Below are 27,789 nucleotides of genomic sequence, written 5' to 3'. Positions count from 1 at the left end.
TGGGCCCCACCTGCAGCTGCTTCACTCACTCCTGTACCTGCCTGGCCCCGAGGCACTGAGCTGCAGCCCAGGGCCACCGTCTGGTGCCCTGGTGGCCTCCCGCGCAGTGACAGTCTGTCTCTCCCTTCCTCTGCCCGCAGCTTCACGCAGGCCATGCTGCACCAGCCCCTAGCGGAGGGCCTGGATCACCCCGCGGCCTACGGCCTGGGCCTCGCACTCCTGGGGTTGGGCAGCATGTTTGTGCTGTCCAGCTTCTTCGCTCTGGGGTTCACTGGAACCTTCCTAGGTAAGACACCAAGGGCTGGGGTGACCTGAGCAGGACCCTGGGCTCCAGGGGAGGAGCAGGGCCGGGGCTGCTGCTCTGCCATCCGCGCCGTCCAGTGGGGAGCGCTGGGGGCTGTCTCCTGGCTCCACCCCCAGCCCTGGGCTCTGTCGGGGCTTCTTCCCTCCTTCAGGCCTCGCTTGTCCAACGTTGGAACAGGAGGCTGGGCCCTGGCAGCTCCTCTAACTCCAGGGCACTGAGCTTCTGCCCCCTGGCCCTGGCCCCGAGGGGCTGAAGGCTGTCACAGGGCCTCCCGTGCCTGGGTCCCCCTCGCAGAAGGCCCTTGGGCCCTGTTTGCACGGACAGGCGAGGTGGTGAGTGGCGGTCCCCTGAGGGAGAAAGGGGCACTTATGGATTGAGCATTCTTGGAGCACCCTGTGGCCAGGCCTTGCTGGGGCCATGCTGTGCCCACAGCCACAGGGGTACCTGCAGGTGGTTCAGTGCTTTGTGCGTGTGCGGGAGCTGGTCCGGGAAGGGGGCCGTCAGGAGTGGCTGGATCTGCCAGTTGGGACGGGGGTGGGCAGGTGGGAAGGAGGCAAAGGCCTGGAGCACAGGAGCCATGAGGCCGAGGCTGGACAGAGGCTGCAGCAGGGCCGGAAGCCATGCACGGGCCTGAGGCTTTGTTCCCGGGGAGGAGGTGGGAGCCATGGAGAGTCCCAGCCGTGACGAGGCTGGCCTGATGGGGCTGGAACCAGAGGTGTGGCTCAGGGAGCTGCACCTGAGCGGAGAGGGCGGCAGGGCAGGGAAGGGTGCCATGGGGAGGAGGCCCCCAGCGGGCAGGGCTCTGTGGGGCTGACTCAGGGCTGCAGGCAGAGTGGGGAGAGCCCACCAGGGCCAGGGACTGCAGCCTCAGGGCCCCCCGCACACCTGGCCTGGAAGCATGTTAGATATAGGGCAATGGGGCCACATCTCGCTGTGAGTCAGCCCAAATCAGGTTTCTGTGCCACCCGCCCCAGGCCCTGCGCCCCATTTCCTGCTTCCGGGGAAGAAAGAGTCTCCTGGGGCCCTGGGTGGCTTGTAGGCCCCTGCCCCCTTTGTCCCAGACAGTGACGCAGCCCCCCTGCGTGTTCTTCCTGTTGCCGGGTGGCTGCCCTACTTTCCGCCTCTGATGAAGCTCCATTGTCCTCCCAGAGAGGGACGGATGAGGGGTTTCTGGGGAGAGGACACCCGGGAAGGGTGCGGTAGCATCCTTTATTGAACAGTCACACCATGCCCGTGGTGACAGCCTCCGCGTGTGGGCCTGTGCCAGACACTGTGTATCCCTGACCCCTTTGCTATTCAGAGCAACCCTTCAGGGGCTTGTGACCGTGGGGCAGGTGGAGGGACAGTGGCCTGTCTGGAATCAGTTGTCCGATGGCCAGACTCTCTCCACCGTGTCCAACTCCTCCGGGCTGCCGGGTGGGAAATCAGTGATACCAGGAGTGACCTCCCAGAGTGACGGGAGGCACGTGGCGGGCAGCCCCAAGCCACCAGCTGTCCCCAGGGGGAGGCCCAGTGCCCCAGAGGGAGAGGAGCTCACTGGGGCAAGGAGCAGGGGGAGGGGGCAGGGAGAGTGACAGGCAGGCAGGCTGCATTTGCTGGGGGTCGGGAAGGGTCTCCTAAGGACACAGCATGAGCAGACGGAGAAACGCCCAAGGAGGAGAGGAGCTCTCTGTACAGAGAGCAGGGAAAGGCACTGCAAGGGAGGGAACGGTGTGTGCAAAGGTGCAGAGGCAGGAAGTGGAGGAAGGCCAGTGTGGCTGGAGCCCAGAGAGCACGAGGGGACAGGAGCAGGTGGTAGCAGGGGGTGGGACCCACACTCCCCAAGGCATCTGCGTGCCTGTTGGGTGCCCTCTGACTGGAGGCTGGTGAGCCTGCCCCGCCGTCCCGGAGCCTCACGGGGCGCAGGGCCCATCCTGGGGGCTCCCTCAGCAGTGGTGTGGCCAGGGAGGACCAGTGGCTGAGTGACTCTCCTGTCCTGCCCTGCCTTGTCCACAGGTGATTACTTCGGGATCCTCAAGGAGGCAAGAGTGACCACGTTCCCCTTCAACATCCTGGACAACCCCATGTACTGGGGAAGCACAGCCAACTACCTGGGCTGGGCCATCGTGTGAGCACCGGCCGCGCCGTCACCCTGCTGGCTGCCGCCCGGGGGACCAGGGCTGGGCCCCGGGGCAGGGGGACAGGAGGAACATGGCGTTCATGGAGGCCAAGGGCATCGGGCTTCCACTGCTCAGGGGTTTATCCGTGTTGACAGAAACGGCATCCCAGAACAGGGGCTGGCAGGCGTGCTCTTAAAGGGCCAGGGAGTCTAGGCCCGGCCCGTGGGCAGGTCACAGCCGCCCGCGCTGCCCGTGTAGCTGGAAAGCAGCCACAGCCACAGGACGGCAGATGCGCCCGCCCGTGCACCAGGGCAGCTCCACTTATGAGCACTGAAATCTGAGGTTCAGATCATTTCCACGTGTTGAATAATATTCTTTTGAATTTTCTTCTTTTAACCATTTAAAAATGTAAAAAGCACTCTTGGGGCCGGGCGAGGTGGCTCACGCCTGTAATCCTAGCACTCTGGGAGGCCGAGGCGGGCGGATTGTTTGAGCTCAGGAGTTCGAGACCAGCCTGAGCAAGAGCGAGACCCCATCTCTACTAAAAATAGAAAGAAATTATATGGACAGCTAAAAATATATATAGAAAAAATTAGCTGGGCATGGTGGCGCATGCCTGTAGTCCCAGCTGCTTGGGAGGCTGAGGCAGGAGGATCGCTTAAGCCCAGGAAAAAAAAAAAAAAAAAAAAGCACTCTTGGCCGACCCCTGTGCTGGAGCATCAAGGCTGGGAGAGCCCCCAGCAATCTGCTGGCTGCTCTGGGGGGTGGGGGGGCCCAGAGTGAGCCCCAGCTGAGGGAACCCCCCCGGCCCTGGTGGCCTCCGGCCCGTTGGGGAGCTGTTATGAGCAGCAGGCCCGTGTTGCCGATGCTGCACCCCCACCCCAGGGGCCCCCAGTGCTGTGAGGGAGTGGGCCTGGGACTCCAGTCGGCTTCGGCTGGCTGTGGGGGATGTGCCCCCAGGGTGAAGGAGAACAACAGCGCAGGGGAGCTGCCCTGGGCGTCACACCGTGTCCCCCACGATGGCAGTTCTAGTTTAGCCACCTCCTTCCGTAGGTTTTTGGTAGAAAGTGTTCTGCCACTTTTACTTAACGCTTGGAAACCACTTGCCTAGAACGTTGCAGGTGCCCCCCAGACCAGAAGGCTTGCAGGACCCCAAAGAGGAGTGACGCTCAGGTGGTGGAATGTCGGGAGCAAGATACACGCCCCTCCCCGCCCGCCCCTGGCTGCTGGGATCACTCACAGCAGCCCTGGGACCAGAGCAGCTGGGTTTGAGGGACAAGCTAGAAGGGACTTAGGGGTCTGGCTGGGACCCTCCCTGCCCCACCCCACATCCCGGCCAGGCAGCCCCCAGCCCTGCGAGCCCAGCCTGCGACCCGTGCCTCCTGCTGCCTTCCAGCCTGGCCCCCCAGCCTGGTGCGTGTGGGGCAGACCGTGGGTCCCAGACTCACCCGCCCACGGAGCAGCCCCACCCGGGACCAAACCAAACTGAAATCCCTCCAGCCAGGTCCTCCTGCGGCCAGCACACGGGGCCCTCCCTCTGCCTGGAGCCCTCCCACGTCCAACCCTTGCCCTTCCAAACCCAACTTGAGATGTCCCTTCCTCCAGGAAGCCCCTCTGGTCTCCCATCCTCAGTGGTTCCCATCTCGCCCAGGGCAGAGACCACAAATGGGTCCCCTCTGTGTCCCCAGCAGTGCCTGGCGCCCAAGAGTGAGAGTTGCCCTGGGCTCAGGGCTACCAGGCCGCGGCTGCTGGGAACATGTGACACCATCAAGCCCCCTCTGGAGGCCTCAGCCATGTGGTGTGCGGGGGATGGCACCCTGGTCTGAGCGCTCATTAGAGGCGGCCGTTAGCTGGCTAGACGCTGACCCAGCAGGGCCCCTCCCGGGCGTCCCACAGCCCATCCGGCTCCCACCTGCCAGGGCCCCAGGGATGGGCCTTCCCAGAGCCCAAGCACCCAGGCAGGCCTGCGCGGCAGAGGTGACAGCCGGGCTGTGAGAGGCAGGTGGGCCTCCTGCTTTGCATTGTGTGGGGGTCCTGCCCCCCTTGGCACCCACAGCAAAGTTGCTGCTGGACAGCAGGCCAGGGGCTGGAGCTTGGGCCTTTGCTGTCCCCCTGTCTGTCCTGCCTCCTCCTGGGGCTCCCAGAGTGGCCAGTGTGAGGCCCTGGGGGTGGAGGGGAGTAGGCAGGGCCGAGGGGCCCCGCAGGGTTCCCAGGTGTCCTTGAGACCCCCTCCCTTGGTCCCCCCACTGCCTGGGGCTCCTGCGTGGGTCTGGCTGGGGAAGGGGCAGCTGAGGGGGCCCACATGCCCCGGGCCTGCCTGTGCACCCTCAGTGCCCGCACGCCGGCTCCCCCCCTGCCCCTGCCCCCCTCCCCCGCTGATGTAGACGTAGCAGTCCAGCCCCTGTGGATCAGAGGTAACTATAGAAATAGATCGCGGACAGCTTGACAGCAGCTATTTCTGGAAACCTGGGGCAGACGCACCCGGGCTCCTTAGTGCCGTCACTAACAAGCTGCTGGTGCTCATTGGCACAGCAGGGTCAGAAGCTGGTCACCGGCGGACAGCCCACGGCAGATGCTCTGTCCAGCCTCGGGCCTGCCGCACGCTGCCAGGGCTGCCAAGGGCTCCAGGAGGCCCTGCGCCCTATGCCCTGTGCCCAGGCTTCGCAAGCCAGGAACGCAGGCTGAGGTGTGGAAACAGTCTTCCCTCCTAGGAACATCGTCCCTGGGGGCAGGGAAAGAACTTCTGCCCCCAAACATCCTTCTGTGCAGAAAAGAACAGGCTCAGCCACTGGGCCTATTCCAAGAGGCCAGTTATTCCTTCCTTCCCTCTTTCACTCCGGCTGTGTCCTGAGCTCTGGGCTGGGGCTGGAGACCAGGAAAAAGCGAGCAGGCCCCACCCTGGGGGACCCAGCCAGGCAGGACAGGCAGAAGATGAGATGGTAAATGGATCAGGACCTGGACATGGGGACCCAGTCCTCGCTAGGACGCTGGGATCAGGAAGGAGCACTGCCCAGCTCGGCTCCATTGGCTCATGTGGCCCCCGCATTGGCTGGAGGGGCCGGGTGGGTGGGCAGTGGCCCCGAAAGGCCCCTGACCCCATGGGGGCCCCTGACCCGCACCTGTCTCCCCAGGCACGCCAGCCCCACGGGCCTGCTGCTGACTGCGGTAGTGGCCCTCACCTATGTGGTCGCTGTCCTGTACGAGGAGTAAGTAGGGGCTGTCACGGGCGGGGGTGTGGCTGCCTCTCCCCTTAGAACCTCTCCCTGTGGCCAGGGGGGCTCAGCCGGGCCACTGTCGGCCAGGCCATGCCAGGGTCACAGTCAGAGGCGGCAGAAGCCTGGAGTGGACACACGTGGGGCCTGTGAGACCCAGCCCCCGCCTGGCCCCTCCCCGCCCCCCTCCCGCTCTCCGAGGGCTCCAAGTCGGTCCCACCTCAGCGGCTCTGGGGATGAAGGGACCTGCCCCACCCGGACACCCTCACCCTGGGGGCTCTGTGCTCCGGCAGGGGAGGCGCCTGCGCCAGGCCCGGCTGACCAAAGCCTCTGCCCGCCCTGCAGGCCCTTCACCACCGAGATCTACCGGCGGAAAGCCTACAGGCCCTGCAGGAGAAGCTGACCGGGGACCAGGCCCTGCGTGGGGCAGAACAAGGTCCGGCTGCTGCTTGGGGTTCCTGCCCGGGACGGGCTGCTCCAGTGCCTTGAAATCTGCTGCCTTGGGGGCCCTGGACATGCCCCTCTGTGGCCACTGAGCCCCACCCCCTGTCCTGCTGTCCCACTATGTCCCCACTCCCCAATAAAGGCACCCTGACCCCAGCATCCCCTCCAGGCATCTTTCTGTCCCTGGGGAAAAGCAGGGCAGGGGAGGGGCTGTCCCCAAGGGCTGTGTCAGGCAGGCCCGGCCCTGACTCGTGCTGAAACCTCACAGTGCTGAGGGGTGGGCTCCACTGTCCACAGGGACTTACTCAGAAGGCATCAGTGACTCCCCTGGCTGGGGCCACCGCTTCCCCTGCAGGGGGCTTGGTGTCCTGTGTCGTCTGCCCTGACCCTCTCACTCCCAGGACACCCCTCTGCCGCCTCTTCCCGTGGGAGATCCAGCCCAGTGTTGGCCAACATGAGGGTGGAGATGTGTTGTCATGTTGTCCTTGGCCAGCCCAGGCTACGTTGGGCAGTGACACTGTCGTTCCCTAAGAGTTGCTGGACAAACGGTCTCATGCTACCCCCAGTGTCTGGACATGCAGTGGGCACCCAACGTGTCCATAGGAGCTGCCGTCGGAGGGGGTGACAGGTGGGCCATGGGTCCATCTGGAGGAGGTGGAGCAGGTGCCAGGCGGTGACCAGGAGTGCGGGGTCAGGGGTTGCCGCTGGGGCTCCAGAGGTGGGCAGAGCAGAGCCCCTCTGCTCCTCGTGGCACCGTGCTGCCATGTCCCGTGCTGACCCCAGCTCTGCTGCTGGCGGCTGGGCCCCAGCTCCCCCCCAGGACTCCTGGACCCTGCCTGGGGCAGGTCGGGGACTCCTAAGCTTGTGGGCCTTGGGATGACCGTCCTAGTGGTACCAGAGGCCCTCAGCCCTTCATTCTTGGCCAGCACCCCCCTCAGGGTCTCTCCGTTGGCCCTGAAGGCCAGCAAGGGGCCCCCTAAAGGTGCTGTGGGTTTGGGGTTCCATAGGGAGGGGCCTGTGCCTGTTCCAGCCCCCCCACCATCCGTCTGTGACCTCAGGCCAGTCACTGCCCTCGTCTGGCTCCTGGGCTGCTCGGTCAAGCTCAGGGGCTGCACAGGACAGCGTCCGAGGGCTGGCCCTCCGCTGACACCCAGTGCTCCGAGGCCATGGGCCTGACTGGACATTTACGAAGACCCCGGGCCCAGGATCTCATTTCACTGGGGCTAAGTGGTGCGTTCCCACCCTGGGTCTCCCCAGCTGCGAGAGCTCAGGAGCGCAGGGCACACAGCCCCGGCGTCCGCCCACAGGACAGTGGACGTGTAAATTGTGGCTTGTCCACGCATGTGCTGTGTGCAGCACGCGGACGGACTTCACGGACTGTCGGGAGCAGAACCCGACGCAAAGGCAGCGCTCCTCTGTGCTGGGGGGGCAGCCTAGTTGGGGGGTGGCCGGCTGGGGGCCCGACGGAGCCCTGGGAGCTGGCAATGCCCGCACTTGGCTGTGGCGCTGCCCAGCAGGTGTGCACGTGTGAACCTCCCTAGAGCTGTAAACTTGCCATTTTGCACTCTGCTATTGATCGCTAAGCTGTATCAGGTTGAACCATATAAAACTGCCAATACTGTATTTGACCATTTCTAACTTAAAAAACCAGTATTATTATCTGATTCAAACTAATATCCCCCCCTCAACATTAAGAAGAAACTCAGCAGTTTGAATAGTATTAACCAGAAAATGATCAGTGAAAAACATCACACCAAAAGTTTTGAAAGAGACATGATAGTGGAAGTGCCATCTGCTTTAGCCACCGTGGTCGGGGCGGGGGGGGGGGGGCCCTCTGAGGAGGTGATATTTGAGCCAAGACCCAAATGCAAGAGGGAGCAAACTGAAGGAAGAGTCCACAGGCATGGGGGATGGTGCGTGCAAACGGCCTGGGGTGAGCACAAGCTCGGGGTGCCCCAAAGCAGCAGCTCTGAAGGACCAAGGGGTGTCAGCCATGGGCACCCTTAGGGGGCAGGTGAAGGGGTTGGGCCCCCGGGCACTAATGTGTTTGCAGGATGCTGGGCCACGACTCGTGTTGCTCTGAACTACCCGCCACCAGGTCCAGCCCAGATGAGCTGGCTTTGGAGATGGAGTCACTTTTGTGGAGTGACCTGAGGGTTGTCAGGAAAGCCCCCATGTGCCTCCCTGCTGCCTGGCCTGTGCCTGATGTTCCACCTCTTTCCAGCCTCTTAGGGACACCTGAAAGCTGACATGTGCCCGGCTGCGGGAAAGTGCTGTGGCTGGGGTTAGACGGAGGGGCAGTGAGGGGCTCACTTGCCTCCCGCAACTTGACTGGCAGTACTTGAGGGGAAAGGGATGGGGTGGGGCTGGGCCAGATGGACTGCTGTCTCGTCACTACCATGTAGGTTGGTGTCATCTCTTGTTTGGTAGCAGAGAGGCTGGGTGACCCACCCAGGAGGGCTTCCTAGACAGGGTGAGAGGACCCAGGCCCAGCACCCAACTCCTCCTCCCCCCGGGCCTGCTGCCAAACTGAGCACAGAGCCCTGCAGACAGGGCCAGCCTCCCCTCCTGGTGCCAGCCTTCCCCTGCAGGGCCAAGCCCTCCAAGGACACGGGGCAGCCTTTCCCTGGGTTCTAGTCAGTAGACTGTGGTGCACACAGCTTTTGGAGCCTCAGCCCCTCGTGTGTAAAACAGCCATCACAGCCAGGTGTGCCTCGTGTATGCAGCAACGGTGCCCTCCTCGTTGCCCATGGAGCGCCTCAAGGCTTTCTCTTTGGTTTCTGGGATTCAGAATCTGTCTCAGGCCTTGAAGGGCCATGTGAGGCATCTAATCTGACCTTATCCAATGCTTCAATCTCTCCTCTCTGCTTGCATACCCCTGGGGATGGGGAGCTCACTTCCTCCACCAGCCCCTCTGCACACACAGCCTTTTAGGACATGCTGCTGGCTCAGCCTGACCGTGCATCCTGACCCATGCATGGGAGCTTTGGGCTGAGCAGGCTTCTGGAAGGGTCTGCTGTGACCGAGACAGAGTTCATCACTGATGAGGCAGTTACCGGACAGTTAGGATCTCAGCGTGACAAAGGAGCTGTCAGGGGGAAGGAAAAGCCAGCTCTGGTCTAGCCCCTTTCCTCTTCAGGAGGAGACCACGGACCAAGGTCACACAGGACAGAAACGAGCCTCAAGGTCCTCTTCTGTGCAAGGAGCTGGCAGGGATGGGCTCGGGCTGCCACGGTGGCACCTGGGCCCGCGGGTACTCCGAGCACCTGTCCCAGGAATTGTCTGCTCCCGCCCCGTGTGGCTCCGACTCAGGACTCCACCAAGGCAGAGCCCTGAGGGGGCTGCCCAGCACTCTCCTCAGACTCGACTTTCAAGAGCCTTCTACATGCTCTTTGCTTCCAGACCTGCCTGTGTGGCCAGCATTTCCTGCCTGGGGGCCAGCTGTCCACCCCCCGCGCCACCCCCAACATTTGGTCAAAAATTTTAAACATCCCGTTCCATTCTGCGCAGGAAAATTGCTGCACTGCGGGTAAGTAGTATTTGTCGTCAGGCTCGTAGCTCCATAGATGCTGTTTGTTGCCTCAACCTGAAACACACAGGAAACAGAATCACCTGCTGCACAACAGCACGTCACCATCATAAACCTGGACAACACGGACACGCCGTGCTGGCTGCCGGGCCCGGGAGGCGGGAGTGGCGGGAAGCAGGGCTGCACATGGGGAGAGCTGGGCTCGGGCCTTGACCCTGGCACCCTCTGGCCCTCTACTTGGTACCAGGCTGACCCTCCCGGGACCAGAGGCCTGGAGGGAACGGCTCCGTGGGGTCCACCTTCACTCTAGCCCCGGCCATGAGCCATCCTGAGTCAGAGCCCGGCTGCCCACACTGGGCCTTTGTGGGGGCGGAGGAAGGCGGCACCCAGTCTGTGGGTGTTGCAGGCCCCTGCCTTGACCTGCGCCCCCTTGTATCCTCCACTGGCCCCTTTCTGCAGCCACCGTCCTGCACCACCGTACACAGCAGCCCCGTGTAGGGGCAAGGGCTCAGTTGCTTCTCACAGCTTGCCTCAGGTGGGGAGGGAGGGGGAGAGGGAGGGGAGGGAACATCAGTGGGGCAGGAACCAAGAACAGTGGGGCCCCAGCCCCAGCTGGCCTGTCCGATGGCTCCGGCATACATTACACCAGGGATCAGAGCCAGGCCTGGGGGCACTGACGTGGCTTAGATCTGGCTAGTGAGCCCTTGGGTGTTCAGTATGTGACATGTGTGCTTGAAATATCTGACACTAAACATGAGGCCTGGGAGAGAAGCAGGGACTCTAGCAAGCGCCTTTGGGGGTGGGGACCACAGGCAGAGGAGGGAGGAGAGTAGGTGGGTAAGAGCCAGGGGGTGGGGTTCAAGCCCCCGCCCAGGAGAAACAAGCTCCGAGACCCCAGGCAAGTCACTTCCCTCTGCCTCAGTTTCTTCTTCTGTAAAATGGAGAGAGTAATAGTTCCCACCCCTCAGCGTTGCCTGGAGGAAGGGCAGCGTCACTTGGAACAGAATCTGGCATGCAGGGAGCATTCTGTGCTTGCAGGGGGCCCTGGCACTGCTCTGCAGCCCGAGATTGGGCTGGAACGCGGGGGCACCAGGGAAGGGGTGGGGGGGATGCCCTTTGAGAGCCCCTCTCAGGCGAACGAGATCCCACAAGCCCTCCGCAAACAGCTGGACAGGCGGGCGCTGGCACCCACGGCACTACCCACAGCACCGCAACCTGGGCGGTGGCACCAGCTACCGGCTCTCCGGGTTCCTCCTAAAACCAGACATGCCAAAGTGAGAGCCCGAGCACAACCTCTCCTGCCGCAGCCAGGAGCAACGCTGCATCCTGGGCTCCGGGCTGCGGCGAGTTGGCACCAGACGGCCCACTGCGTTGGGCAGCATCAGCCCACGCCTGGTTACTGACCGGCCTGGTCACTGCCGAGCACCCGCCAGGCCTCACGGGTCATTTGCTGTCGCTGTTGTTATTATCGGGCTCCTAAAGGGTTTGCACATTCTCATGCACAGGCACAAAACCAGAACCACCGCCCTCCAGAGAGGAAACAGGCCGGAAAGGAAGAAGCTGTCTATGCGCCCGGGGCCTTGGTGGGCTCACTCCGGCTTCGAGCGCCGGTCCCTCGACTACACAGTGAGAATGCTGGACCCGGGACTGTAAAGGCCCAGGCTGCTGTGGGGCAGGGAGGAGGGGACCCTGGCCTGGGCCCGACGGAAGGGGGCCAGTCTCTGGGCCTTTAGGGGCCGGGGACAGGAAAAAGGATGGGGCGGCCCCTGACTGCAGAGCCCACCAGGCCACAGAGAGACACGGCTGGGTGGGAGAAAGGAGCTTCAGAGCGCGGGGGTGGGGATCGCTCCTGCTGGGCGCCCCAGGCCCGCGCTCTGTCCCTCCGACCCCGCCGGACCCACCTCCAGCCTCTCGCCTCCATCTCTGCGCGCCGCGCCGGCGGGGCCCTCTGCTGCCCTCTGGCGGCCGGAGCGGGCGGCGCCCGCCTCCGCGCTGGGCCCGGAACCCGGGCAGCCGGGCGGCCGCCCCCCCACCCCGGGGACCAGCGCCGGCCCGGGGCGTGAGCGGGTAGGGGCCGGGCCGGGGCCTGTTCTGAGCGCTGACAGAGACACGGTCCGCGCAAGCACCGGCAAACGCTGCTGCGGTTACGGATTACCAGTGTTACTCTCGGGCAAACGGAGAACCAAAGAAAGTGAGTGAAGGGTACGTGCGCGTGTGTTGCGGGAATGGGGGGGGTCCGTGCCCGAAGTCACAGAAGGCCAGACGCACAGCCCAGACCAGAACCCTAAGGCCGCTGGGCCGGGTGCAGGGAAAGGCAGGGTCCGCGCCATCCCAGTCTTCCCCTGGCCCTGGCCTCAGTTTCCTCTCGGCGCCGAGGGCGAGAGCGGCCGGAGGGCGGGGCGAGGGGCGGGCGCCGCGGGGCGTGACGCGGCCGGGCAGGGAGGGCGCGGGGCGGGGCGGCCGCGCAGGCCGCATATAAGGGCGGCGGCGGGGCGGGCAGAGCCAGCGCGTCCCGAGCCGGATCCCGGTCCCAGCGCAGCGCAGCAGAGGCCGAGCTCAGCCCTCGCGCCGCTCACCCGCGCGCCACTCCCGCGCCCCCCGGCCGCCTCCGCGCTTCTCTCGGTCCCGCGTCCGCCCCGCGGCCCCTCTGCCCAATGAAACTGGCTGCGATGATCAAGAAGATGTGCCCGAGCGACTCGGAGCTGAGTATCCCGGCCAAGAACTGCTACCGCATGGTCATCCTCGGTTCGTCCAAGGTGGGCAAGACGGCCATCGTGTCGCGCTTCCTCACGGGCCGCTTCGAGGACGCCTACACGCCCACCATCGAGGACTTCCACCGCAAGTTCTACTCCATCCGCGGCGAGGTCTACCAGCTGGACATCCTCGACACGTCCGGCAACCACCCGTTCCCCGCCATGCGGCGCCTCTCCATCCTCACGGGTGAGCTGGGGGCCGGGCCGGGGCCGCGGGGAGGGCGGCGGGAACCCCCAGTCCCGCGCCGGTGCCGCCGCCGCGGGCTGAGGTTTGCGCTTCGCGCTGGGACAGGCCCGCGCGCCCCGCGGCGGCTGCAGCCCGGGTGCCGCGTCCCCAGAGTCGGTCAGCCCGACGTGCCCGCCCGGCGGCCGCCCTCACCGCCTCCCTGTGTTTGCTCTGTGTCCCTGCAGGAGACGTCTTCATCCTGGTGTTCAGCCTGGACAACCGCGACTCCTTCGAGGAGGTGCAGAGGCTCAAGCAGCAGATCCTCGACACCAAGTCTTGCCTCAAGAACAAAACCAAGGAGAACGTGGACGTGCCCCTGGTCATCTGCGGCAACAAGGGTGACCGGGACTTCTACCGCGAGGTGGAGCAGCGCGAGATCGAGCAGCTGGTGGGCGACGACCCCCAGCGCTGCGCCTACTTCGAGATCTCGGCCAAGAAGAACAGCAGCCTGGACCAGATGTTCCGCGCGCTCTTCGCCATGGCCAAGCTGCCGAGCGAGATGAGCCCGGACCTGCACCGCAAGGTCTCGGTGCAGTACTGCGACGTGCTGCACAAGAAGGCGCTGCGGAACAAGAAGCTGCTGCGGGCTGGCAGCGGCTGGGGCGGCGGCGACCTGGGCGACGCCTTTGGCATAGTGGCGCCCTTCGCGCGCAGGCCCAGCGTGCACAGCGACCTCATGTACATCCGCGAGAAGGCCAACGGCGGCAGCCAGGCCAAGGACAAGGAGCGCTGCGTCATCAGCTAGGAGCCCCCGCCGCGCCGGCCACACAACCTAAGGAAGGCCTTTTTTGTTTAAAAGTCAAATCCGACGGCCCGGCCAGCCCCGTGCGCCCTGGGCCGTGAGCGCGCACGGACTGGTGTCTTCCCTCTCAGCGACCCGGGGAGGCGCCACACAACGGAGAAGGGACAGTCATCTGCTCTGGAAGGAAAGAGAACTGGCTAAGACTGGGACTCCTCCCCATCCTCCCGTTGGCGCCCGCCACCCCCACGCCTTGGGGGCAAGGGCCCAGCAAAGGGTGGGCTTGTTTGGCACAAAGACCTAAGAAGGAGAGAGGGGAGGGGGAGGTGTGAAGTTGCTCAGCCACTGCTGGGCATCAAGAAACCGTCCTGCCTGGCTTGAGGGTCAGGACGACGGGGCATTATCTATCTCATCTGTGATTCCGGTTGCCATGATAGCTGGCACAGCCCTTGCCCTCCGGAAACTAAGGGGGGTGCGGGTCAAATCATAGCCAAGTGACTTGTTTACATGCGTGTGAGTGAAATTGCACAAAGGGAAACAAAACATAAAACTTGCACTTTAATAGTAGTTCCGGTGTCAACATGGACATGAACAAAATCTTATCCAGGTGTTTATACTGTGTGTGAGAGAGGTCTTTATAGTTATTATTGTTGGTTTTTTAATGTAAAATAAAATAATTTAAAATGGAAAACTGGTTTTTCTTTGCGTTTAGAAATGGCTGGAGGGGGAAGGGCAGGGACAAGGGAGGAGACTGGGTTTCTGCTTCTGTGGAATTAGAACTCACCTTCCCCAGAACTGGAAAACAACCCTGGCAATCTGCAGCTACAGACGCAGACCAAGTCTGTCTATTCGGGGAATGGTTCCCTGGAAAACCAGGACAAATATAAAGGGTCTCAGGGTCTTCCCTAGAGCTGAAATCTTTCTAGCCATCTACCTGCTTAGTTTTCTTTAGGCCAAGTCACAAAGGGCCTCATTTTCTGAAAGAACATTCTTACTTCTCCATCAGCATAAGGGCCACTGGAACCGTCCCTGGCCATTTTGTCACTAGACTCAGTGTGGGCCCAGGCGACAAAAGGTTGTCTCTCAGGGCCTGCTTTCACAATTAAGGAAACCAAGGCTGAAAGGCCCCTGTGGGAGCTGGCTGGTGCCACCCCCTCCAGAGTTGCCACATCCACTGTCTGGAGACAGTTAAAAACCCCACAGCCTCCCACCCCCACTTCAGGCGGTGCTCCAAGTGGGCTCCAGCACCCTCTCCACCTTGCTGTCTCCCTCTCAGTGGGACCTACCTTTATCCGCCACTAGTAATTGCAAACTTCGGCAGGTAATACCTGCCAAGCCCCAAATTCTTCATGGAGGAATACAGAGAACGCTCTCTGCATGGGGTTGCTGTGGGGATTAAGTGTGATGTTTGAAAAGTACTCAGCACAAGTGCCTGCCACCCAATAATCCAAACAATTGGAAGCTTTAAAAGGGTGCTCAGCCCTGTGAGGGACATTCAACATTGTCCTGGGGAGGGAATTCAACCCCACTCAGTGAGTGCCGCTCCCTACAGGGCTGAACCTCCTCAACTCACCAAAGGGGACACACCCCCACGACAGCAGACAGCCCAGAGGGCTGACCACAGGCAGGCACAGGATCACCACCAGAGAAACTACCCTTGGGGACAGATGCCGTTCCCGGGAGAGGAGTCATTCTGCTTTGATGCTGGTGTAGCTGGTGTGTGTGCTGGGGTGGAGGAAGGTAAGGAGCAGAGGTTTAGTTCTGTGAGCAGAGTGAGAACATTTTCCTCTCGACTATCCAAAAGCCAACCTACTATGAATTTCTTAGTACGAAAACCATGAGGTCCAGAGAGCAAAGCATAAGTTCTTTTAATTATACATTTGAAAAATGTCACAATTCAAAACACTGGAATACAGGGAAGGTCCTGTCTCCCTCTGCCTCTGTGAAGAGCCTTTCTCCATTTCAGCCTCGCATCGCAGAAAGACCCCGGTGGTCTGGTGTTTTCATGTGCTTTGCATTTCATGGTATTTGGTCAGAGCCTTAAAACTGGCCCACACACTACTCTGAAATTTCAAAATAACTGATTCAGTTAAGTAATAAGCCCAAGGTAGAACTGGTCTAAAAGGTGACCGACCACTTAAATTCAGAGTCTGCCTTTCTGTCCAAAGCCACTGAAATTTGATCTTCTCACACATCCCCCAGTCCTAATATGCCAGCCGCTTTCAGGTCGCCACCACTGGAACTCTGCTAAAAACATCTCCGACCAATATTCCTGCCGACGAGGTCAGCCGGCAGGCAGCTGCTAAGCCTCTGAACTGGTCAGCACAGGTTATGTGCTTGTTTCTAGAGCCAAACAATATTCAGTTACTTCTCACCCCATCCTTAAGAGGCAAGGGAAAGAACTGCTCTTACCTCAATCTGACAAAGGGAGAGCACACAAATAAAATGTCCCATCTGGAAGAAATCAGGGGAGCTGGGGAGGAACGAGGAAGGTTTGTAAACATTTAAGAGCTAGAACTTAGCTGTATAACTTCCAAGCCTACTTTACCCTGGCTGAGGGACCATCTGAGCTATCACTTAGAGCTGCCTTTCTCTGAACAAAAAGTGCATCATGAACCCTTTGCAGTGCAGTAAATGTTGCTGACTCTTGAGTGAGAAGGCCAGAGGGGGAAATACTTTTTTCAACCAGGGCAATGTGAATCTGAAATGCCAGAAGAAGGAAGATCCGTTCACCGGAAAACCTATCTAAGCCTGCATAGAAAGGACAGCACCTCACCAACCCCAGGAAGCACTGCAGATGTGAAGTGGTTTGGCCATTCTCAGGCACTAATCAAAGGTGACAGGAGCTGAAAGGAGCAGGAGCTGAAGTAAGGAGAACCTGCAGGAGGCAGGAAATCTGGAGGCAGGCGCTGCCTGGCAGGGCTCCGGGCTGACACCCCCATTGGTATAGTTCGATTCACTAGCTCAAACATAACAGGAACCAAACTGTTTCAGGAAAAAAAGCCACCCTCTAACCTTTCAAAACAATGTTCATTCTCTCACAGCCTTCTTTTATCACGTTAAATCCACGCCATATGCGTGCAAGCCTAATTGATCCAGTGAATTCTATGCAAATGTTTCATGAAACTGCAGTTAACAGGAACAATATGTACCTGGTACACTCTGATCGTATGGGGGGTGGAGAAGAGGGAGGGAAGGAAGCAAAAGCCAGCTGCCTCCTTTCCCACTGTGCTCTTCAGATCTGCTGGTGGGGGGGCACACACAGCACATGGCCCCTCCCCAGAGGCAGGGCAGAGTCTTCCACCCCCTCCCAGCCTCCAGGAACATTCTGACTTCCACCAGCAGGCACTTAAGTTATCATGCATCTAGACATCTGTATATATACAAGGAAGCCCCCGTGGAGCCTGCTGCGCTGCGCTGGCTCCCTGCAGTCAATGCTGACACGGCAGCAGCAGCGGCAGCAGCAGCCCGTTGGGTCTGAGGTTCAGAGCTGGGGTCCCAAGGAACCACATCCCAAGGAAGTGCTGGTGTGGGGAGACCTTTGCCTTCCCCCTTCTTTCTCAGGTATTCCTGGAAGTCGGCCTCACTCTACTCTTTTGGGATTTCAAACATGCAGAGACTCTTGTACTTTTGCAGAAGTTCGTTCTTGGTCCTGACTTGCTCCCGCAGGCTGTGCAGCTGCTGCTGCTGCTGCTCAGGGCTCAGGTGGATGCCAGGCATGGTGCTGATGAGCTTTCGCATCTCCTGGAACTTGGTTTTGAGGGCATTCAGGTCCTGGTGGACGTCCGGGCTGTCCTTGTCCATGCTGCAAGGGGCACAAGGCAGTTGTTAGCATTCACGGCTGGGATCCACACCTTGCTTTCCTGCTTTGTACCCCTCAGAGCCAGCTGTCACTCCCATAGTATCTTTTAGAATGCTTTGTTTTATATGTCTGTCCCCTGACTAGGCTGTGCATCTCTAGAGGGCAGGGACGGGTTCTTTCTTAGGCATCGGTAAACCAGGCAAAGCACTCGAGTGCCTGGCACACTCACAGGATCAGACACTTCAACTCTCTGCTCTTCAGTCTAGTCAACTGTCACTCTAGATGTCCCCCATCCCTGGCCCAGTGCATGGGACACTGCAGGCACTCAAGAAATATTTGTTGAAAGAATGAGTGCTTGGCAACTACGTTCATAAATGTGTGCTGGATAAATGAATGAACGAACACCAACATCAGGTGCCAAATACCAAACAAAACTTATTGAAACACTACATTTTGTCTAATTTGAGCCATTTCCAGGCCAAACAGGAGACTTTTAAAATTAGCAAGAGATAATTTTAGCTGGTGTTTTAATGCTTACTTGAACCTGTTAACATAAATACTAATTTCCACAGAGCTATTCACAAATTTTAAATTAGTTACAAACTATTGGAAATTTTTCAACAGGTATAGGCTCTCTCCTACCATACTCGTGTAAACTCCTTGCCTTCGAGTCAAGCTCATTTTCAAGGCAGATCATTCACTTCAATTCACAGCTATTATTAGCTGTGCAGAGATCCATGGTCCCTTGTCACGACCAAATTAAAAACAAAACAAGAACAAAAACTCTCACCTAAGATCAAAGAAACAGCTCGCCAGTTGCTCCTACACATTTTTAAAAATTTAGTAAGTCGATGAGCTTTTGAAAACAAGCAGTTGAGACTAAACACTAAAAGCCAATTTGGCAAGCTGTTCTAGGAATAAGCCACTGAGGCGTAAGAGGAAAAAACCGTCAATGATCATTTATTTTTTTAATAAATGTTCATCCCTGGTGGGAAATTTCAACCCAGATGGTGCTAATTCATGTTTATTATTCATCACTTCTCTGCTTACGCAGACAGAATACCCATCTTTCCTGGTGATCCATCGGGTGGTTACGTCTCACACCTAGTCAGACGGCCAGCAGGGCCTGCTCACTATTTATCAACAACTCTAAACTCAGAGGCAGGATCGGAGAGCTGTTTATTCCAGGGAACCAACAGCCAGGCAAACACTTGTTGTCATTTGATGCTCTCCACTCAGAGAGACAATTAATGGCATACCTTTTCTCAGTTTCCAGGGAGGAGTAATTGGTATTCATGAGAACTGACAATCTTCTGGAGGGAAGCAAACAGGGAACATCTCTTATTTTAATTCTTTTCAGTCTCAGCTCTGATCCACAAATGTGGACAGATACCATCTGGACTTCTGAAATCATACTTGGATGGCATGCATGTCAACACACTGTTAAGAACTCAAGTCCCAAGGAAGTTTTGAAATTAAAACATAGTTTTAAGAAAACTGATTCATATCACGTGAGTCTGAAAGGACATGGTAAAAGCAAAAAATACATATAATAGAAATTTGGAAGGATGTTAAGATAATCTAGTTCTTGAAGCAAATATAACCTGGCCCCAAAGAAAATTTAATTCTGACAGTAAAAAGTGGGCCATGTTTAAAATGTTTATTTCTAAAAACCCCCAAATCTCAAGGGTTGCCTGGTGAACTTTCTGGAAAGGAGATGGTCTTCAGATAGTGAAAAAGGAGTCCTATGAAAAACTGCCTGGAGGGGAGCTGAGCTGAAAGGGGGCCACGCAGCCCACGGGGAGGCCCCCTGGAAGCTCCTCAACTGTCCTAGTTGGTGGAGGTAAATAGCGCTGAACTCCTGGCGTGAGGAAAAGACGCTATTCAGAACACACTATTTGAACCAAATGGGCACCTGCGAAGCCAGGATGACTGTGAAATATTCAAGGCAAAAGAAAAGCGACAGGCCCAAATGTTGAGTGCATAAAGGCAGAAAGCTCTAAATGGGCCTGGCTTTGTGTTCAATGTTAGTCATCAGCCAATTTTAGAAGGAAGGAAAAAAGGCAACTAGGTTAAGAAGGGTGAAAATCATACAAACAAGGCAAGATCAGGGCACTTTGGGCCCACCTACTCTGCTTTTGGACAAAAACACTACTGGAGGGATGATCCTCAGAGCACCCTTCCCTTGGACAACAGACATCTGTATCTGTGTCATCAGACTCACAGGCAAACTGCACAGGGTTTAGGTGGGTGGGTCTGAGAATCATGCCCCAGTTGTCTTTGTTTTTTAAGTGTGGGTACTCTAGTATAGATGCAAACTGGCCAGCAACTGCGCAGCATGAGCCCTGGTGACTAGGAAGCAAAGGAATCCCCTGGATGCACTGACACCGACCTGCTCCCAACCCTGACAGTCACTTCTTTTGACCTCTCCGTGGCATCTGACTTGGTTTCCCATTTCTTCCTCCTCAAAACTTCTACCCCCGCTTGCCGCACACCCCACTCGGTTCTAGCTGACTCACCCTGGGACCAGCACTTCCCAGCCCTCTCCTCTGCCCGAGGTCTCTCCTCTCGCTGCGCTAACTCCAGTGGCTTTCATCTCACCGTATTTTTTTTTAAATGACAGTAATAGGTGTTCGAGGGAAAATATTCAAAAATGACAGGACACCCAAGGCTTACAAAAGGAAAGTCCCTTTAATCCTGTGTCCCAGAGATAACCTCTGTTAATATGTGGTGTATACTGTTTCAGACTGCTTCGAAATATACAAGAACATACAAACACACTTTTGTTCCTTAACAGAAATGTGACCACACATGGTTCTGATTTTTGCTTTTTTCACTCAACAATGCACCTTGGATCTCTTTCCATGTTAATACATATATAATTGTACAGCTACATTTTTTGGCTGTTCATGGGTATTTGGAATGTTTACAATTTATTAAAATGACAATGAACATTTTGTACCTACATCTTTATGTACTTGTGCAAGTATTCTGGTAAGATAATTCCCTAGAAGTAGAAATTCTGGGTCAAAGGTTATGTATATTTACATTTTTGACAGATATTACCAAAATGCCCTCCAAAAAACCTGTACTGACGTACATTCTACGTGACCATGGACAACACTGGCTATTGCTTATCTATCAGCTATATGCACTTCTCTGTTCCAGTTCTGCCATGACCTGAAGGGCTTTTGGAAGGGAGGCTTTGAACCTCACACCCTTGCTTCCATCTGCTCACGGGGTTACATATGAAAAACATTCTTTTTAGGGAGGAATGACAAAAGGTTCTGCTGCTAACGGGAGTTTGAAAAGACATGGCTCTACAAAATGCCCCAGAACACGTTCATCCACTCCCACCTCTGGATGCTGAGAACATTTCCCCAGCCAGTCCTCCTACCTCAATTTTAGCTCCCTCCTTCCAACAGTTACCAAGCAGTTTCTCCCTGGAATGTGGGGAGAAGGAAAACGTCCAGAGTGGACTCACTGCCTGCCTCTGGCGTGCTAGACGGCCACCCTCTAAGACTCACTCCTGTATGCCTCACGTCCTCCCAGCCACCGATCCTGCCAACTCCACCTCCTCTAGACCCCTCCAGGCCACCCACCACCAGCTCCCACTGCGCTGTCTTCCTGTCCTGTCCTCCTCTCCTAAACCCGCTGCCCCACCTGCCTTTAGAAACCCAAGTCCGGGCAGGTCACTATGCTGCTTAAGTATCCCAGATGGCCCCAACCCCCAGACAACACCTGCCAGGCCCCTGTCAGTGCCACCAAAGCACCTCTGGCCTTCCCAGGTACATATGTATAAACGCTCCCTGTGTAAATTTCTCAGGCTCGCTGAGGAGCTGTTGACCCAAGAAGAGGCCTGCCTTCAGGGCTTGCCTTCTCGGGGCTCAGCAGGTGCTTGGTAAGTTATACTGAACAAAAGGAAAGAAAGAGGCAGAGGAGCAAAGGGGCTGTTGAGCAGGCCTGGAACGCCTCCTCCATGTAGTCTACAATATACCCCATCTGTGGGCACCATCCTTTTCCCTGGGATGTGGCTTGGGGGGAAGAAAGTGGAGGGCAGAGGGCTGCAGTAACGCCTGCAGACCAGCCCCGGAGAGCCAGCGTGGGCTCTTTGTGGGCTGTGTCCTGCATAACCAAGGAACAGGCCTCAGCTGGCGTGGAGGACTGGGCAGATTAAAATAGACACTCGTGTGGGAAGTAGCCGGCCTATAACACCCTGTTCCCATGAAAGAGGTCTTGTTGACCTGCCTCAACAAGCTGACTTTTTGAAGCAGCCTGGCCAAGCTCAAAGGGCACAGGACAGCATAGTGTGCTCATCACTCAGCTCCCTCTGCGGTGGCAAGGATGGCTCCCCTCTACCTACCTAGCGACTCAGGGCATCTAAAGCATTGAAACATTTAATTTAAAAAGTTTTAAAGTACCCATATTGACAGAATACTCTTACTAGGTGAGCCAAAACCATCAGGCAGGGCAGTAACCACTGCAATTCGGAATGCCTACGCTGGGACACTTAGTTACAGACTCAGATTAGATTTGCTTAATTTGAAGGAAAAAAAATTATAGCTTTTCCTGGTCTAGCAGACCTCATTTCATTCCTCCGTTACTATGTATGTACTTTTATAATGTAGCTTCTACATATACCAAAAGGTCTCAAAGAGTTGGGGTTTATATTTCTTATAGGCATAAAAATGAGACTTTTCTTTTCCCTTTCCTCATCCTTTAAAAATAACATAATATGTAGTGGTAATTGTTCATTCAACTACGGGAAAGGCACTAGGAGAGAAGAAAGCGCTATGGGCTCCCACTCTAAGCAGGGCTGTCCTAGGTGGAGCACTCCAGAAGCAGGCAGGGCCCTAGGGCTACAGGGGGAGGTTCTGGCTCACAGAGCTCTCTGTGCGGCATTTCCGTGGGCACTCCTGGCAGAGAACTGGAAGGCCTGCCAGCCTGGAGGACTCCACCCATCCAAAGGCACTTGCAACAGAAGGTCCCTCTCTGGGCTTTGTGTTAGGTGGGCCAGGCCGGGAATTTGAAGACGGTCTGCAGAGATCCTTGAATGGATGGCTAAATGTTTGGGCTCAATTTGGGAAGAAGAGGGGGCAGAGAAAAATTAACCTGGTAACATGCACAGGATGAATCAGAGAGAGGAAAGTATAAAGGCAAAGAGGCTAATTAAGACGTGACTGTAAGATTCAAAAGCAAGGCTAGAAGACCTGGCTGATGAGTGCTATCACCAGGCTTGGAAGCAAAGAAACAGAAAATGTTCCATTAAAACCATCATGATCTCCCGCAGGCTACCGGAAAACTGGAGGGGAAAGGTAAAGGCACTACAGAGAAATACTGACAAGAAAAAGTAAGAAGACTAACCTTAAAAGATAATGAAATTTACTATGAAGATTTAAGAACTAAAACAGTTTAGCACTGGAGAATAGAAAAATCCAGAAGTAGATCAGCAAACATACAGGAATTCACTGTGAAAAAGGCAGCAACTCAAGCAGGGCATATAATGAACATTCAATACATGGCAGTGGGAAGACGTGGCTAACTGGGGGTAAAAGCTGGGCCCCCTTATCCTTTCACCAAAGTAAATTCCAGAAGCATCAAATAATTAAAAGTAAAAAAATGGAACCATGAAAATCCTAGGAAAAAGGGAACAATATCTATAATTTTTGAGTGGGAAGGCCTTTCTAAGTAGGACCAAAACTCAGAAGCCATAAAGGAAAAACTTAACAAAATCTGACTATATGAAATTGTATGATTCTGAATGAAAAAAAACATCATGACCATGAACAATGACAAAAGAAAAGCAACAATTTGGGGGAAATATTTATAATACATTTGACATACAAAGATATTATTTCCTCATTGAATAAAGAGCTCATAAAAAGAATGACCCAACAGAAAAATGGACATTTTATAGGGAAAAAATACAAATGATATATAAAGTTGCATATGAAAAGATGCTTTACCTAATGTAATAAAAGACACAGATCAATATATCGTTTCTGACCTATCAGACTAGTCAAAGTTAAAAGTTTAATGGTGATTGTAGGGATATGGGGAAAAGACACACACACACACACTGTTGGTGGAATTATAAACTGGTGCATTCTTTCTGAATTTGCTAATAGTGATCAAAATTTTAAATTCGCATATCCCACTGCTAGAAATGTATCTGTCAGAGACTCCCAAGAGTTCACCAAGATAGCACTGACAAAGATGCTCCTTGCAGCAGTGATTACAACAGCGAAATGCCAGAAACAGTGAGTGTCCTTGAGCAGGGAACTGTTTAGATAAATGATGCACATTCATAAGGTAGAATACTATGCAGTTTTGGGACAAGGGAGGGAGCTGAGAGGAGTGGTGGGGGAGGCTCACTTTCCACTTCATATCTATGGGTACTCTTGGAATCCACCTACAACTTTAACTTTTTTTTAATACTCTCTAGGTGGTAGATTTATGGGCCATTTTAGTTAATAGATTTTTTAGGTTAATTTAAACAGTCCAGTCTATAGGACTTAATTTTGGAGGAGTTAGCTAAAAAGATCTAGAGGTCTAAATTTAGCAATAGCTACCAAAATAAAAGATATATGGACCCTCTGCTCCAGCAATTACACTGCTACGAGTTTACCTCATAATAAACTTACTCAAATACAAGGATGCTTACCCCTGCACTGCTGGTAATAGCAAAAATTAGAAAAATACCCAAAAGCCCAGTAACAGAAAACTGGTTACATAAATTATGGTACATCCACAAGATGCAATTCTCTGCAGCTGCCTTAATGAGATAGATCTTTATGTGCAGTATAGAAAGTGCCCCAAATAGACTAATCAGTGAAAAATGCAAAGTAGAGCATGATCTCAATTTGTATAAATTTTTGAAAAGACATGCGTATATCATTCCTGGAAAGAAACTGAAGAAAGTATCAACAGCGGTTACCACTGGTGAGCGGACTCGGGAGAAAGAACCCTTTTTTCATTTTATACTTTTCTGTACATCTGAATTTGCAGTGGCTACTTTTATTAAATAATTTTTTAAAAATCCTAATGAGGTAACACTCTGAATTCTTTATGAAAACAAGAAAGGCTAAATTCACTACTTCAGGTTTTACTTCCTTATTCATCCCTTGGGCAAAGAGTAAATAAACAGCACAAGGACCACGGAGGGGAAGTTACAGGAGAGGAAGAGATCTAGGGCATGGGAGAGCCACTCTGGGCAACTGCACATGGTCCCAGCCCATCTCCTCCTCCTGCCAGGCCTGCCAGGATGGTGTCCTACTGGGCTCCCCAGCCTGTAAGTTTAACTAGCTCCCCATCCCTCAGAAGACAAAGTCCTGCTCCCCAAGGGGACGCGCTACCCTCTGTACCCAGGCTCTTCCCTCCTCGCCAGCTCTCCCTTCCTGTCTCCCCCTTCATACCTTGGATTTATGCTCAGCACCACCAAGCTGAGAGCTGACCCTCATGAGCTGACACTATTTCTTGGCTCCACGTCCTTACCTACGTTCTTCCGATACCACCCTTCCTCCTCTCTTTCCTAATTAAAGCTCATTGTCGGCTCCATACTTAACAAGGCTTCTGACTCCTCCAGGCTTCATGAGGTCTCTCTCCCTTGCTCCTCTGCCCTTATCACAATCTATGGCTCCTTCCCTCAATAGCCTATAAACTCAAAGACATACCTATACTCAAGGTTTTCAGATGGGATCCTAGCTTTTTTTCATGGTTACAACATCACTCCATCCCTCTGCACATACTATTTCCTTCAAGTGGCTTTTTCTGCTTTTCTGTCTTGTCCTGTCTTTCTTATTAGGGGTTTTCTTCACATGTTTAGTAGCCTTGGCTAAGTTTTACCATTTTAAGAGTAAAACACTAAAAGGCTTAGTGGAAGCTCTGTGTATGAGCTTTTTCACTTTCTTAGAATGAATTTACTAGGCTCTTTCCTGAGGAAAAAAAGTCTTTTCTTTCCAAAGTCTTTTCTCTTGACTGGTCAGACACTGCAGACAAGGTGCCTCCATTCTCTTTGGTTGCCCAGTCTAGAAGCCAGGTGGGGGAAGAAGGCTAGGTAGGGTGCGGTCTCACTATTCAGTTTGTGAACTTTCTCTTAATCCCTGTTTTCAGCAATGGCTGCCCTTATCTACCTCTGTAATGTGCCTGGTATCTCCTGGTCCAGAAACTCTCTGGCTGATTCCTTCCTAAGAATAAATCTTGGGAAAGAGTAACCCTTTAATCGTCTGCCAAGATGGAAGTCTGGTCACCTGGCTGCTTGGGGAGTGGAGGAATGGAAGGTGGGATAGGATTGCTTCTCAACGAGACTTCTAAGTAATCCTCTTGTTCTTAGTCCCCCTTCACCCCTGTTTTCAGAGGGTCCTAGAACTGCCAGCTCCTGAGATTTGAGGAGAGGCCATGGTCAATGCCAGCTACTTTGGAGCTGGCAGGTGAGTTAGCCCTTGGCCATCCACTTTGTGGCAATCACCTTCTGTCCTATTCTTTTTGGTCTTGATTTTTTTTAAAAAAAACCCTTTAGAGTCCTTTCAGAGGGAACAGACAAGCACATGTGATCAACTCGCCATCTTTCATAGGTATGCTCTTGAGTACACCTCCCAACAATCCTATGACTTGAGTGTTATTATTTGTATTTCATAAGAGAAAAAGGGGCTCAGAGAAGCTAAGTTACTTGCTAAGGTCACCCAGACAGTACATTATGGAATTATAACTTGAACTACCTTTTGAGATCCATTATTGACATATTAGAGATAAGAAGATTATGGCCTGGAAAGGTTAAGTATTTATCAAGATTATAAAGCAAGCAAGTTTCAGAACACAAATTTGAACCCAGGACTGACTTCAAAGCCTGTTCTCACTAGTATAACTTACTGCCCCATCTTTAAGGCCGGCCCAACCCAACTGCTCTACTGGGGCTCAAGAATATACTCTCAGAGGTCCAAGAGTTGTCTTTGTGAATGTATATGTTTTGTGTTTTCATTTTTCCATATTTTTCTTAAAACCAGTACACTGGTGTTAATCTGGATAACACCTTCATAATCCAGCACTGACCTGGGATTGCAGGGTCTGCATTTGCATTTCTGTTTGTGATCATTATCACAGGCTAACGAACCCAGAACAGTCTGCCTTAGTACCCTACAAACAGTATTTTCACTACAAGTGAAGCCAGACAAATGAAGTCAGGGTGTAACGTAAGAACGAAGGCTTTGCCGTCATTTGAAGAGAAAAGTGGCAGAAGAGAATCAGGTCATCCCACAGCCAGTGAATCTAGTTTGCCTAAACTCAAAAGCTGGGCCACCAATAGCCAAGACTTTCAGTTGTAACAATTTCATTTCAACAAAACATCAAAGAGTCATACTGGAATGGTAATTTTCTTTTAATTTACTTTGTTTTGGTTTTCAATAGTTGAATAAGAATTACAATCTAGGAGTTTACACCTAGTATCATGTGAATATATATTGAAGTAACATAACAATGAAAATAATTAAGGCAAACTCAGGGATCAGGGAGACTCCTGCTTGGGTTTTGGTTTTGTTTTTTTCCCTTTACAGGGTCTGTTTGAAAACTCAGGCTAACCTGAATGCTGGCCAAATGGATGACAACCACTTCCTTTAATACTATTTTAGAACAAAGTTAGCACATGGGTATCTAGTCATCTGGGGCAACTTCTGTGTCTTCGTTTCCTCTAATGTTTCCCATTATCACCCTATCTCTAAATCTTTTTAATCATGGGTTATTCCAGATCATGTCTTTTTGGTGAGAAACTGAGGCTCAGAGAAATTTAATTTGCTCAGGAGCGCTGGGATGCACACTTCAGCAGTTGGACAACAGAGTCTTGTGTATTTAGTCTCTAGGATGGCTTCATTTTAACGAATATCGCAACACTCGGGGCTCAAAGAGCTCGCTGAACTCACTGATTGTCTCTGCGGGTTTGAGAGGCCTCTTCCCGCTCTGGGGTCTCAGTTTCCCCATCTGTGAAATGGGGGCGTGCCTCAGAGCGCCCGGGCCTCTGGCAGCTCTGAAACTGGTAAGACGAGAAGCGAGAGGGAGTGTGGTGACTGACTGGTCCTCTCCTAGGCTCTTACCATTTGATGATGTTGTGAACCAAAGGTAAAAAGGAGTAATTCTCTTCCTCCCTCACGCGGGCTGGTGACTGAGGCCGCGGCGCCGGCGACTGCTGCGGTTGAGGCGCAGCGACCGGCGGCGGCGGCTGAGGAGGCGGCAGCGGCTTGGTGTCAGGCAGCGGCGGCTCGGACGACGGCGGTAAAGCATCTTCGGCCTGTCGCCCGGCAGCAACCCCGGCGGAGGCCATGGCGCCCGGGCTCCGTCAGCGAGTCAGGTCAAGCGGACCCCAGGGGTTGGCCGGCCGAAAGCGTCGCGGACTCCATACGTCACCATCGCGCGTCCCGCGAGGGGTGGGGCCTGGATGAAGGCTCTGAGCGAGCGCACGGGTCATGGGGCGGGGCAAAGACGCGGGGGCGGGGAAGACTGTTGCTAGGTAACGGGCTGTGGGTAGGTTTGGGGTGGCCTGGATTTGGTTGTGAGTCAAGATAGCTAAATTATTAAATAGTAAGAAATAAGGATTTATTTCAAAAATGTCTTGTTATTCCTATTCACATGACGCAGAGGGCTCCAAAGCAACTAACAGGAGTGTTGGCTCAGACCGCCGAAGTCTCGCCAACAA

The 27,789-nt window shown here is 54.8% G+C and overlaps 3 protein-coding genes across 17 annotated transcripts in view; 2 read left to right on the top strand and 1 right to left on the bottom strand.

Moving 5' to 3' along the window:
- The window catches only part of PEMT (phosphatidylethanolamine N-methyltransferase), a 76,520-nt gene extending 70,305 nt beyond the window's left edge, over positions 1–6,215 (top strand). For 9 of the 11 annotated variants that reach the window (XM_045526861.1, XM_045526863.1, XM_045526859.1 and 6 more), the window contains exons 4-7: positions 141–286; positions 2,300–2,409; positions 5,535–5,609; positions 5,961–6,215. In XM_045526861.1, coding sequence (XP_045382817.1) covers positions 141–286; positions 2,300–2,409; positions 5,535–5,609; positions 5,961–6,104 — 475 coding nt within the window. In that variant the 3' untranslated portion in view covers positions 6,105–6,215. Of the gene's footprint in view, positions 1–140; positions 287–2,299; positions 2,412–5,534; positions 5,610–5,960 lie in introns of all 11 variants that reach the window. The other 2 variants (XM_045526867.1, XM_045526858.1) reach the window with 1 other exon arrangement.
- A 5,872-nt stretch (positions 6,216–12,087) lies between these two features.
- RASD1 (ras related dexamethasone induced 1) lies at positions 12,088–13,997 on the top strand. Of its 2 annotated transcripts, none has more exons than XM_045526850.1 (2): positions 12,088–12,528; positions 12,753–13,997. In XM_045526850.1, the coding sequence occupies exons 1-2, from the start codon at positions 12,243–12,245 to the stop codon at positions 13,310–13,312; spliced, it is 846 nt and encodes a 281-aa protein (XP_045382806.1). In that variant the 5' UTR covers positions 12,088–12,242; the 3' UTR covers positions 13,313–13,997. The 2 variants fall into 2 exon arrangements, with proteins under 2 accessions (XP_045382806.1, XP_045382807.1); XM_045526851.1 differs by having other exon boundaries at positions 12,827–12,909.
- Positions 13,998–15,156: 1,159 nt separating this feature from the next.
- MED9 (mediator complex subunit 9) lies at positions 15,157–27,560 on the bottom strand. Of its 4 annotated transcripts, XM_045526853.1 has the most exons (4): positions 27,191–27,494; positions 16,935–17,111; positions 15,719–15,779; positions 15,157–15,369 (listed from the first exon to the last, which is right to left on the bottom strand). In XM_045526853.1, exons 1-4 carry the CDS (start codon positions 27,415–27,417, stop codon positions 15,310–15,312), a joined length of 525 nt encoding a protein of 174 aa, XP_045382809.1. In that variant the 5' UTR covers positions 27,418–27,494; the 3' UTR covers positions 15,157–15,309. The 4 variants fall into 4 exon arrangements, 3 of the variants coding, with proteins under 3 accessions (XP_045382809.1, XP_045382811.1, XP_045382810.1); XM_045526855.1 differs by lacking the exon at positions 15,719–15,779; XR_006729005.1 differs by lacking the exon at positions 15,157–15,369 and having other exon boundaries at positions 16,322–17,111.
- Between the last annotated feature and the right edge of the window lie 229 nt (positions 27,561–27,789).

Source organism: Lemur catta, chromosome 15 (genome assembly GCF_020740605.2).
Source record: "Lemur catta isolate mLemCat1 chromosome 15, mLemCat1.pri, whole genome shotgun sequence".
NCBI lineage: Eukaryota > Metazoa > Chordata > Mammalia > Primates > Lemuridae > Lemur > Lemur catta.
This window is presented reverse-complemented; position numbering and strand designations above follow the sequence as displayed.